General features: G+C 39.6%; 1 protein-coding gene across 1 annotated transcript in view; it reads left to right on the forward strand.

Annotated features, from left to right (window-relative positions):
* Positions 1–13,606, forward strand: part of LOC124051469 (astrotactin-2-like) — a 237,289-nt gene extending 223,683 nt beyond the window's left edge. The window contains exons 21-23 of the mRNA XM_046374872.1: positions 8,019–8,119; positions 8,933–9,116; positions 11,724–13,606. Coding sequence (XP_046230828.1) covers positions 8,019–8,119; positions 8,933–9,116; positions 11,724–11,961 — 523 coding nt within the window. The 3' untranslated portion in view covers positions 11,962–13,606. The remainder of the gene's footprint in view (positions 1–8,018; positions 8,120–8,932; positions 9,117–11,723) is intronic.
* Positions 13,607–14,075: the final 469 nt, after the last annotated feature.

Below are 14,075 nucleotides of genomic sequence, written 5' to 3' on the forward strand. Positions count from 1 at the left end.
TACCACACCATTTCTTGTTTCACTGACAGTCCAGAGCCATTGTGCTGAGATCTTAGAATTTGTCGCACTGCCTGCCGAGGCCTCACTGTTGTCACTGACTGCGCTCCCTGTCCATCAGCAGCTTCTCCTGTATTTCCCTGCCTGCCTGGCCTGACATTCGCTGGTACACTGTTACATAACATCAACACCAGGTTTTGTGCTGTGTTTATAATGTCTCTTAATTGGACCTGAGTGGGGGAAAAAAAGGCAAAACTGAATAGCAAATGTTACAGTCATGGGTATTTTTCCACTATTGTACAGAATGTCTGCAAACAAACTTCTTCTTCTCAAAGTCTGAACTTGGGTCAGCATCTATACCAAACAACAAGTCAGTCTAGTCCAGCAGACCACACTTGTGCGGATGATCTCAAGCAACTGACTGCAGACAAATAACAATACAATACTTAACAACAATGTTGTCAATCGCTGCATTCTAGGGTCTGTTATTTCTGTAAACTGAAGTTAAGTATAACACACTGTTGCTAGGGACGCCGCTCGAAGGGCTCATGGTGACGTCAGGGCATTTACGGCGGTCGAACGTTAACGCGACGTTAACGCGAAGTCTCATGGACTTATATTCATGCTACAATTCTGAGCGCGCACGGGAAATTTGGAGCGCGCAAAAATACATTTTGCAAGCACACAACTTGTATTTTGAGGAAAAATTAAAATCGTGCGCTCAAAACTTATAGTTTGAGCAGACAAAAATCGATTCTATGGTCAATAAATAAATAAATAAATCAAAAAATTCCTCCGCGCTCAGGCAGAATGCTGCACGTTCACAATATCTTCCTGCGCGCTCAACTTCACTTGCGCGCTCGCTCAAGTTTTGCACGTTATAAATGTGCCACAAAGGTCGACCAATCCGAGAAAACTTGTGATTGACTGCTTCTGCTCCAATCACATCGCAGCATCCACCTGGGAAGTTTTACCATAGAGTTTTAGTAGACCGCAAGATGAACCATGAAAAGTGTGAATCCAACAGTAAGAAAGCTATGAAAACATATCATTTGTGCGCTACATTTTCTGCATTTATTTAAGTAGCCTACCCCCTGGCTGACGTTCTGTTGCTTGTATGACTGTACATTATAATAACTGCTTTGTACTGAATATTTCTATTTAAAAAAAAAAAACTATTACAACTGTATCCTACTTTTTTAAAGTTGTCAATTTACGTTCTTCCGGCATATTAGAGGTACAGGTAGTGTTTTTATTTTGAAGGAAGAGTCCGGAAATGGTGTTGCTGTTGGTATGCAGACTTTTGATGTTGTTAACGAGAGTGCTAATAAACGGATACAGGTTACGGTCGTTCATTCCAAAAAAAAAACAACATGAAGTCTTAGAAATGGAATTCCGATCCGCAGTCTGGGGGCTAAAGAATCTTTACATCATTAAAAACAACGAGTCTTGTTAAGCTAACAGCAAAAGAGACGTTGCTGTGTATACAGCACTGCTGAGAATCCATTTGGCCCACTTCAGAGGACTTTCGGCCGTTATTCTCTTCATCCGTAACGTTGAATAAAACCATGGAGGCAGCCATGTTGCCATTCTGTTGACATAAAGCGAGTACTCTATTGGTGTAACACGATCACGTGTCGAACTCTGAAGGCGCTACTTCTGCATTAAATGTCTCGACAAAGAGAACCGACTGGATGTTAGCTTAACAAGACTCGTTACCTTGCGGTCTAGTAAAACTCTATGGGGCTCGAAACAGCACATCGGGTCCCGCGCTCGCCATTTTTGCGGGCAAGTTTTTTAGATACGGTGCTGAGAGAGAGTCAAGCTGGACCCTGTTCCAAACGCTCGGTTCCTCGAAAAAATTAGTAAAATTGGTGGAATCGATCCATATGAGCATGCGCAGTGATATTTATCTGGGTTTGCGCATTGTAGTTTCATTTGTTACGTCATTTGCAATGTTATTTACCTGTTTGCACACAGTATTTTGCTGTTGGTTACTGGAACTTTAACACTGTCACTGGACTGCACAAGAACGACTGTAATAAACTGAAAAGACTTCAAAACAAGAAGTGTTCAGACATTGTTGCTTGAATAAATGGCATGATCTCACAGATGACTTCTTATGGCTCAATTAAAGTAGTTGGAATATAGTTTCATATATTGCCACTGAACTACAATATTTATTATCGCCATTAGGCACAGTTTTATTAGCATTCTTTATAAAGTGCAGGTCTGGTGTTTGTCGCCGTATGAGCAAGTAACCGGTGAACCGGTGAGGAGATTTTCCTGTGCCTGACATATCAATGACATGTTAAGGATAAACAGAAATAAGCAGAGGAAGATCAACAGCCATTCATTCTATTTTCAGAAAACCACAAAAATTGAACATACATGAATAAGATACAGTGTACAGTGTTTTTTTTTTCTCAATTCACTCTGTTTCTCAATCACTATCTGGTATCGCAGGGTCTTGTTGTTTAATGACAATACTGGGAGACATATTACTTAAAGCACAGCACACAGTCACAATCTTGTCAATGAAGGAAAATTCCTCACCCTCAAGTGGAACCAGTAGGCTCACTGGTATGGTGTACTGAAGTATGTGATACTTGTTGCGTATCAATTTCCAATTTCCACGTGGACCCTTAGGTGAGCTATCTGCCGCGTCTCCTCTACAGATCCTCACGCACACGTTAGTCCAACTTCATCCGCGATGTTAAATCCACGGTCTGCCAGAACCAAATCTCCCGGTAACCGTTTATTGAGGATGCCACACTGCTCGGTCAGGTGCTTGTCGCTTACATGTCCTCCCCACCCTTCAGAAATGAACAATCTCACCCAATCGTATTTTCTTACCGAAGCGATCATGTGAACGACTGCGGCAGCTAACGACACAGCACGTTTGCATCATGTTTTAATTTGTTAAAACAAAACAACAGGACACAAGAGCAGCGTCACCTATGCAGCCGGCGTAAAAACACTTCTAAGTCGCCAGTAAATCCCACAATGCATTGCGATTTCCCCATTCTGCTACGTTTCACTTCCGAGCTCCATGGCAAAACGTCCCACATGGATGCTGCGATGTGATTGGAGCAGAAGCAGCCAATCACAGGTTATCGCCACTCAAATTCTCTGATTGGTTGACCTTTACGGCACGATTTTAATTTTTCCTCAAAAATGTTGTGCTCGCAAAATGCATTTTTGTGCCCTCAAAATTTCCCTGTGCGCGCTCAGAATTGTAGCATGAATATAATTCCATACAAGTAAACCAGACAATAATCTCTTGTTTATGCCAAAGACTACACAAACATATACACCGTAACATCCTATATGATAAATAATGTTGTCCACCGCTCCATGGATTGATTTCTCTCAGGCATCTTTAAAAAAACATATGTTGCATAGTCGAGAGGAGGCATTGCGATAAACAGATTTATACGCCACATAACATAGTTTATAAATCGATAAAAGTTGTATTTTGATCAACATTAGGTCTCAAATTTCTCTATTTCATATTTTGCAGGTCAGTGGTAATCAATTAGCACAAGCCAACTTCTTAAGCTAGTAATGCTATCACTAACTTAGCGTGGCCGGCCGGCATGTCGTTACCTTGCAAGCTAAAGCAGTAAGTCTGTAAGTCTATACATACAGTAAGAACTGTATATTATTTTAAAACAGTACAATTTCATGAAACAAATACTTGATACACACGTTATGGACTTTACCTGTGATGCTGAGTCGCCTGGATCACCATCGTCAACCATATTTCAATTTGGAGCATGCGCAGTTGGGAAAATCGCGGTTCGATTACTTTCCCCTGTGACCTGCCTGTGACCTCAGTGACGTCATTTCAAAACTTTCCGACTCGTACCCACAAACCGGAATTCGTAGTCGTAGCAATTAAGAGTTGTATTCACAAGACTTTGCACTCACAGCTTTTAGATTTATACTCACATAAAAGCAATCCTAACCGGAACAACTGCTCAGACTCACGCATGTGACAGCAAAATTTTATATACAACACTTTTATTTACGTACAAACGTTCAGTATTATGAATACAAATGGTTAGAATCATGCGCACATCTTTTTGATAGTTGTTTTACACCAAAAAATACTGGGTGCCACCAGACAGCCACTGTGCTTTTCATTACACTGACATATGCTTCCTCGTGTCCTCTTGCCTCCTGTCACCTGGAAATCGTTCCCCCTCTGCCATCATCTAGGATCTTCCAATCTTTTAAAAGAACTATGAGGAGTGATGAGAGAGTTGGCTCCTGGATGAGCAAGACACTGAATTGCCCGAATATTATCTAATAGCTTTATGTGACTGAAGAGGGGCAGTCATTGCCACACATCCTTGCATTGGTTCAGCCAACATGATGATCTCATCTTGATTTTGTCAAATGCCGTTCAAAGTATTGTAGGAATGAAGGTCGTTTCAGTTTTCTAAAAATATCTCAGTTTCCAGAAATAGCTGTTGAATAACTTTTAATGGGATGTTGTCATTATCTTCATTTGGACTGTGAGTCTTGCTGATGTGCCAGTGAGATCATCCAGAGCTGAGCTAATTTTTACAATTATCTCAGCTTTTACAATGAGAGGCAAAAGCAGTTTTATTTAGGGCTGTTGCAACAGCGTAATGCCGCTTAGATCTGAGGATTTCAAAGTCATGAGATACTGTAAGCTCTATGTGGCCTTGATTGATTTGTGGACTAGCTCAACTGATGTGTGTCCAAACGCTGACGTCATGGAAAAGGCATCCCCTACTGCCCTGGCTTCTCTCAGCATGCCAAAAATACTGCCCTAATTGATCCTCCCTCACTCCCACTTTCTCTCATTCCTCCTCTCTTGCCCTGTCTGTCTCTGAGCTTTCTGTCTTGTCATCTCTTGTTCGGCCATCTCTCCGCTGTCTCATTAAATTAGAGGACAATGGTTACTTTAATGGCAACATTGTTAATTTACACAAACATTAATCTGCCATTTGTCCACTTCATTGTTTGCTGAGCTTTCAAAACTATGGCACACGGACAAGACCGAGCCGCTTCCAAAGGAGCCATGTGCAGCCAGACAGCCTTGGAATAGATGTGAGAGATGAGGAATTAGAGAGAGTGATAGACAGAGCAGAGCTATATGCAAGCAATGTAGATTGAAAAATAGAGGGACAAAGGAAAGTGTATCCGTGTGTGCGGGTGGCTGGGTGGTCGGGGTGGTTGTGTGTGTCTTGCCAATTCTGTTATTTGATGTTTTGACATTCTCATGGCAGGCCAGACCGTGGCTGGTTCCTTTGTTCTCCCAGGCGATCTTTATCATCACTGGGTGCCTGTACTGAGCTCAGACACCACACTGTCCATCAAGCCCCCTTTACCACTACTATCTGTGTCAGTGAATGAGCTCCTAACAGTGTGAAGGACCCCTTGCCAAGGTTTTTTTGCGTGACTGTCATCCACAAGTTTTGAAGTTTCTCACACATTTTCAGTAAAGTGTCAAATTTCCTTGCTCAAATGAGCATATTATCCCTCTTTTACCCAAATAAAATGCAGATCTCCAAAGCTGACTCAACCAGAGGCTCAATCTCCCTGGCAGATACAGCTTTATTACAGTACATAATAATCTTGTAATTGCTGTAGAGGCTGTTTAAGGGGAAACAGTACCTGTCATTGATGCCAACCATTTAAACAACCCAAAAAGAAAAACAGCAATAAAAGGCTGGCATGCTCACGTCCTGGGTCCTAAGCATAACTTTTAACAAATTGCCTTGATAAAACTCCCGCCTCATCATCCTCCTCCCCTCTCCTCTTCTACCTCATTGTATCCATCTGCACGTTATGTGGCCACATAATTTAAACAGTGTGACTGTTACATGCCGGCCTTGTTTTGCTGGTCAGAGGAGCCAGTGAGGCCTGTGTGTCTTTTGTGAGGTTCTTGGGGAATACCACATCCACCCTGCTGAATAACAAGACCAGACAAACTATGTGAGCAATGTCCAAACAGGTCAAGTTACAAACAAAACAATCATTTGACAACATTGAGATGGCTCTCAGAAGACATTACACGAAAAAAAGGCAAATGGGTTTAGGAAGAAAAGCAACTTTTGTAAAAACAATAATGTCCTTATTTCTCTATTTTCATGTATTCCTAAAAGTGTTTAGCACTGGAATGCCATGCCAGTTGATCATTTTGTCTCACTGTGTTTTGTGGTTTCCTTTTTGTCGTTGTGTTGTTTTTACAGTGGTAACTCTGTCGAAATACTGCTGAAAGCTTACAGTTGTTCATAACTAGTTACAAACATTTCTCAATACTAAATTCACTTTTTCAAAACTTCCCTTGCAGTAAGAAAAACAGTGCATGTGGACCAAAGGATTTTTTTTCACTCAAAAATAAAAAAAGACCTTCATCAAAACAACCTTCGCTTATCTGTTACATGAACCATGTACCATGAACCATGAACCAGACCTAATACTCAAAATGATTTGAAAATGTTAAGCGACCTGGGCAACATTGTTTACACGGTGCAGTTGGCTACTGCAGTGTACCTGTAAAACAATATCAGTACCATTGTACATAAATTAGATCAAACACACAGGACCTGCTTCCATCAAAGTTCTTGCACACTCATGCGAGTGTTTTTAGGTATTATGATCAGAGTCCTGCTCAGATCACCAGTCTATGGGTAGTTATAGGGCTGTTACAGGTATACCATCCTAACAGGTGAAATAAAGCTAATAACTGCTTTTTCACAGCAGGCATTTTGACGTCTCATAGTATAAAAAGCACAGGTGTAACTGATAACATTAACAATGGCTGCACCAACCCTGACACCAAAGTCGCTTAATGGAAATGAGCCATTACTTATTTGATTATTTACACATGTGTTTTTCCTACTGCATGTCAAAATTTGTTATTGAAAAAAAGGCCTCTAAATCTGGTTGCACCTATAAAGAGAAGGAAGGAAAACTGTTAGTCATCTGACACAATTTACATTGCAAGTTTAGCTAAGCAAACATTAAAGCTAATGTTACTCCAAGACTTCTTTTTAATTGATATGTTTGTTTACTGTTTGGATAAGACATGTATAATTCAGGAAGTCAGAGCGCAGTAAAAGTAGCTCATGTGTTTTCCTTGGTGTGGTTTCTGTGGTTGCCATGGTCACACGGAGAGCTGCAGCAGTAAGTTAAAAGTTCGGCCATCATCAAGATGGCAGTGGCAAATAGCTGTACACGTTCACAAGAGTAGCAGTCACTCGCTCTCTCTCTCTCTCTTATTGTCACTGCGAGGATATTGATGTCTTAATCTGTGCCACCCTTGTTCCTCCTCTTTTAGATTCAGTATGACCAGTTCCTCCTTGTACTTCTTATTCAGAAGTACACAGATTGACATTTCGAAAAGAACATGTAAAGGTCATTTGTTTTCTATTCTGAGCTGTATGGCCCTACATTACTTCAGATGCGTTACATTTTCCCAGTGTGTCTCGTCTCCTGTTGCAATGTCTTGAACTATTTGCTGTTGTATCTTATCAGGGTACAGAGAAGTCTGTCATGGAACCCAAAAAATTCTGATGTTTGACATTTTCAGGGAGAGGAACTTTTGTCCTTATAGAGTGCTTGGGGTCAAACCAGATGCCCCATTACTTCTCTCTCCTCTGTGGTACTGGTTGTGTTCATTTTCAGATATAATTAAATCTCAAAAACCTTGGCTGCTTGTTCACATTTTCTGAAAAAAGTAAAATGTTGTCAGTGTATGGTTTTATATTATCAAATATAATGTCACCTTTTATGAGACAACCATTTTATTGAGCACATTTCGCTGCAAAAACCAAACAAGCAAAAAAAAAAAAACAAAAAAAAAACAGAGTTATATGTTTAAATTTGCAGCCAAATAACTGAGATGCTGAAGCTGAGGGCGGTGTAACTAAATCACAGCTGTTTCAAAGGCTGATCCTGGGGTGTCTGTCACAAATAATGAATATGCTACTGTTTGTTCATTTATTTATTTGTTGTTGTTGTTTTTCTGTCATTTTCAGGTTTACTCTCTATGCAATGGATAGCCGAGGCAGCCACTCTGAGTCAAGCTTCGTCTCTGTTCGGACATCTTGTCCAATGGTAGATGACAGCAGAGCTGAAGGTACTTTTTGACTTTTTCCTGCTGTGCCCGCTTGTACTTCATTAATTTCTATATTTTGCACCTCTTTTCACATAGTCACAGCTCACCTAAATGGGTACTTATCCACAGTGTTCATACAAAACAAAAAGTTTTACTCTCCCTACTTTTAAACGTGATCATATTGACTTTGGGCATTATGCACCCTCACCTAACACCACCTGTTTTTTCCATTAATACAAAAATATAAATACAGTGGTCATTGTTTAATATCAAGTTTTATTTTTTTATTTTTTTGTTTTTTTAAATTATAGTATCGCCTATGATCACAATTCTTCTACTCTCACAATATGCACATGCTTGATTCCATATTATAGTTATCAAAAAAAGCTGCAGCCAAATGTAAGGGGGAATTCAAGCGTCTAAGGGCAGAAGCTGTCGTATAGTGTACAAAGTGTAAAGCCCACTGAGTTATTTTGATATTTGATTTTGGGCAATATAAATAAAATTCTCTGGACTTGACATTCTACCAATTTCACATGTCACATTCAATTTACTAATCATGGGCAGTGTGCCAGGCAGCAAGGGTGTGATGAAAGACTTTGTCAAGTTGGATTATGGGAAGTGTAAGAGCCATTGTATTCGAGGCTTGGTTTATATTAGTGACGAAAAAAATTAGCAGGATGTCTCAGCCTCTGTGGCATTGATTTTCGCCATCTGTTTCTCACCCCCAACCTTATGGTCACACACTTTTTTCTGCTCTCCTCACATATTGTTAAATCCCCTTCCCCCTCTCTGACTGTGTCTCTCTTATGTCTGTCTCTTACCACCTTATAGAGATAGCAGACAAGGTGTACAATTTGTACAATGGCTACACTAGTGGCAAGGAGCAGCAGATGGCCTACAACACACTGATGGAGATCCCTCCTCCACTGCTATACAGAGTCCAGTACCACTACAATTCCCACTATGAGAAGTTTGGAGACTTTGTCTGGCGTAGCGAGGATGAGCTGGGTCCCAGGTGAGAAGATACAGACAATTACAGGCTTTGACAGTGATTCAGATATTTGCAGTTGCTGATTTTTATGTCTAACAGTTGTTTTCTTTTCTAGAAATGTCTGTATATTTTTCCCAATCTGCTATTTATCCAAATGTCCTTGTCATCTCGTTTGATGACGCTGTGTTGTTTAGGATCATTTACAGTCTTCCTGAGGTTTCTTACATAACAAAGCCAAAGTTGTCTGAGCTGGGGCTGCCAGATTCAGACCATTAAGCCAATTCTCAAGGCATTGTCTGCACCCCCTTAAGAAGGAGCACCATTGCATAATCCCCCTCCCTGTCCTCCACTTTCCCCCCATTTTCCAGAGTGCTTTGACTGGAAAGCAAGTGGACAAGGTCACCATGAAAACTCTGGGGTTACAGTCACTCCTCACATTACCATGGTGATGCCAAAACAGTGTTTGACAGCCAAGCCAAACACTAAATTTGATAGTCAGCTAACACTACCTCAACTTTCAACTCCATTTCCCCTTCCTTCCCATAAAAAAGTTAGTCCATGTCCACAATATGCCACCCTGTCATCCCCTCACCCATGACCCCCTTAACAGCAACAGTCCCATTGATAGTTTTCTGTGTGAACAGACACTCAGACATTACAACAACCCAGAAACAAAGGGAAGCTTACTGGATAACAAAACTGCTATGGAGGAAGTATAAACAAAACTTTAAAAAAAAGCATAATACAAATAAATATACAAATAAAAGTATTCATGTTTGCAAGTCTGACAAGGTAGTTGGTCCAGCACTAATGATAGCAATACAAGATCTTAAGTTATGGCCCCATTTTTTGGTTTGTCCACCCCCACTGCCTGGAAGCACTCCTTTCAAGCCATAAATAATATAATAATTGTGGAATAACTTTGGTCTGTAGGAAGATTATACTTGTCTCTGATTGGTGAAAGGATTGGGAGGCACGGGTTGGCCATTGTGTGTGGGCAGCTGTGTGTGTGTGTGTGTGTGTGTGTGTGTGTGTGTGTGTTCGGGGGTGGGGGAGATGAGCGAGCATGGATTATTTACTGCGTGAAGTTGGCAGGGTTGAGCCTCGTTGGGGTAATTTACAAGCAGACTCTATTGGTGGTGCCTTTTTAAAAGGTAACAGAATGGCCAAGTGAAACGTAAGCACAGTCAGCATCCCCCAGAAGTCAAGAATCCCAGGAGCCCCCAAATATCGACCAGCATTGTTACAACACTAGCTCCTTTCATAATTGTATTGTTCTCAGGACACACTGTGATACATGGTTACTGCTTTATTTATTACCTTCTCTGTAAACACAGCTACTGTATTTTACTGCAGTATACTTATTCTGTTCACTATTGAAGCTATGTTCATATTGCAATTGATTACTTGGGATTCAAGTTGCTTTGATCACATGAAGCCTAATCTTTGATTTAGTAGTTGCCTTAGTTGCAACCTGAAAGGACACCAAAATAATATTTTAAATGTGCCCTTTTTTTCTTTTTTTTTAAATTAGTTTCTGTGTTTGCTACCATGAATGCCATTTAATGTGTTTAATTTGTCCGGTGGTAACATGCTTGCAAGCCTGCCTTGATTATGTGTTTGGTATTCTGTTGTTTCAGACGTAAGAATTTAAGGGAAATGAGAAAATGTTCTGCTCCCCCCCCCTCATTTTTTCGGCAAATAAGTGAAAAGGACTCCTTGCTTAACTAAAGACAGATGTTGATGCTCAGCAGACACTGCTTTTCAAAACAAATGGAATTTTGCCCTTCTCCGCGTGTGTTTTCCTCATTTTAGTAGCCATATGAGATTGTGTCTGTAGCCCAAGTGTATGTGTGTGTGTTGTGAGGCATCTTTTCTGAATTAAAAGTGACCTGACACTTAACATATGCCTCCTTTGTGTTATAAAGAACAAGTCCACACTGTGGATCTGAAAACAAAACCGTTAGTTTCAGTCACTCTAGACAGTTGCCTCTGGTGTAGTGATCAACAGAATCAGAACGTACCCAAGAATTCAAAGTGCAATTTCATGTGATGGTTTTGACCCAGTATCTCAGTGCCGTAATGTATTTGTTGGCTTTGTGGAACCAAATAAACACCGTTGCACCAAGTGAATTTTAAGGTGACCTCTTTGGTTTTCCATCCATCCAAAAAATGTCTGATCAACAAGTTTTAGAAGCCACTTTCATTGTTTCTTAATTTTCATGACTGATGTAAAGCTATCATCTTGTACATACTTGAATACGCATTTAATCATTTAGGCAGCAAAGCAGATATTGTACCTGTTTGATTAGTGCATAATTTTTACCAATACTTTCAGTCGCTGCTGCTTGGGGGGTTGTCGGAAGAATTTGCTTTTAAGTTTTTGAAATTCTTGTATTCCAAAACTGCTTGAATAATATCACTGCACTCATGTGTACTTGCACGCCAGACTTGTTTTATTTGCTTTCATTTTCAGGAAGGAAGAGCCTTAAATCTGGTTCTACAATTGCTGCTTGTTTCAATTTCTGGTGTCAACTTAAACTTGAGAGAAAGTGTAATGGTGGTGGGATTGGTTAAATTCCCTTTGTGCGATCATGTTTTTTTTATTTTTGCTATCTTCTCCTTCACTAGAAAAGCCAACCTGATACTACATAGGGTGGAGAAGATTAGCCACTACTGCCGGTCTCTGCTGCGCAGCACTCACATCCAGAGTCGCACTGACACCATGGCGTATGTCTACTGCCGGAATGAAGAGGTCCGACCTCCCAGCAATACGTGGCATGGCTCTTTACACGAAAGTCGCACCACCTGCATGGAAAAGCTCATTTCTGTACAGCGTAACACATACAGCAACACCAAACTCCGATGAGACAGGAGTTTGGAGACGAGCATTGCTCTTTTTTTGTACGTCATCGCACACTCTGCAGCAGGTGTCTCTCAAGTGACCGGTGGCTTTTGAAAACCAGGAGATCCTATAAAACCTCAGAATTCACTGGACATTGTGTTAAAGCTACCGAAAAACATATTTTTGTGTGGCCTACTTTTATTATAAGACAGAAGATGGGGGAAAAAACCTGGAATGAACGTGTTTCTCAACTGCAAAATGCCAGTGATTGCACATATCAACAAGAAACTGCAGTGTGAACATGTAAAATATCATTCAGCCAAGAGAAAAAAACTGGTTGGCTTAAATACTTTTGAATGTAATCTTGTCGTTCCTTTTCGGTGCTTCGAAGCTTACCTGGAACAGGAAACAGGAAAAAAACAAAAAAAGGAAAAATCAGTAAATTAACTCATTTGCCTTTACTACCTTAATTTGAAAGGAGAAACTGAAATGTGTTAAAGCCATTTGAAAATCACTTTCTTGTTTTCTCATTCACATTAATTAAAAAAATAATAATAAAGTTTTGCTTCATGAATTTAAAATCAGTAAGTGAGAAACTATATAGTGAGTCTTGTATTACATTTGATAATTTCAGTTGAAATAGCAAGGCCTTGTGTGCTAACAGGATTGAAAAACAGGCCACTACCAGCTTGAAATTATGCAAAGACAGACTGGGTGGCATGAAAACATTATATTCTTTCATAAACTTTCATTTCCACGCTGAAATCTAAGAGTCCTTTTCTCTCTCTTTCAATGCTGCAGTACGCAAAATAAATACTATTAAAAATGAATTAATCATTGACATTTTTTCAGGCTAAAAATTACCCCTCCCACAGTGGGTTATGCATTCACAACAAAAAAAACTGCTTTTGCCACACTGTTGTCTCTAAAGTAAATGCTTTTCATACAGTAATGTGTTGGGTTTTGGTATGTGACTTAATGGAACAACAGTGTTGATACTGAAAGAAACAAGAAATCATTTGCTATAGCTAGATTTAATGATTTTGGAAAGACTAATATGTTTGTAATCTATTAAATTATAACTTTGTCATCATGGCAGAAGTTGATGCTTTATTAAATTAAAAAATAGATCTGCAGTAATATACAGATAAGAGGTGCAATATTAGACATAACATTAGTCACACTATGGTAACAATATGGTCAAATGAGCGATTGAAAAACATGCCTAAATGGAGTATGCTGAATGCATCTTTGAAAAGCAGAATCAGAAATGTGCTTGTAGGATTATAGGATAATAATAATGAGGAACATTTTCAAGTATGCAAACAGATTTGGTGAACCAACTGTAAACATATGAGGTACTGTCCACTGGATTGTGATGATTTCAGTGGTTTTAGGATCGCTCTCTGGTCCTTTTAGTCCTCATTTGGTCCTTGTTTTCAAGTCCAGTGTCATATCTTCAAAGCCATGAATATCACTTTAATGAAGATAAAACAATGCCTTTTTTCCAATACTTTTGTTCCATGTTACATGAATTGTAACAATAAATTATTATATTGTAAATTTTAAATTGTAAAAAAGACATATGTATTATTATGTGGCTTTGATTGTGTTTTTCTGAAGAATGTGGAATATTAAAAATGTAAATAAAATCTGACTTTTCTCTCATCACTACAATGGAATTATACAATAAGTTTAAAATTGAAAAATGAACCTCATTTGAACAACTGTAAAGTGTAAACTGTAAAATGCTGGTGTTAATTCAGCACTTAGTTATTCCTAGTTGAGGTTGAAAAATCAACTATTAAGGAACATTTAAAGGTATATACATACCTTGTCTAACTCACATTGTTCATTTATGCTTACAATCAGACTTCTCTAACTTCCTACCAAGGTCATCTGCTCTGTCCGTCAGACTGTAAGGCGCTATGGTGCTGACCTGCTTGCATCTACCTATACTCTATCAATACCGGGCCTATATGTGACCTCGAACACTGAGGATGGAAGCTGGCCATCTGTGCACTTGCTAGAGGCAAGCTGTACACTATAGTGTCCTATAACTGACCTTACTTGCAGAAGAGGAAATGGAGTTGGAAGTTGCTTGTCTGTAGAGAATACAGACAAACTAAACGTGAATA

This window comes from Scatophagus argus, chromosome 20 (genome assembly GCF_020382885.2).
Source record: "Scatophagus argus isolate fScaArg1 chromosome 20, fScaArg1.pri, whole genome shotgun sequence".
Lineage (NCBI taxonomy): Eukaryota > Metazoa > Chordata > Actinopteri > Scatophagidae > Scatophagus > Scatophagus argus.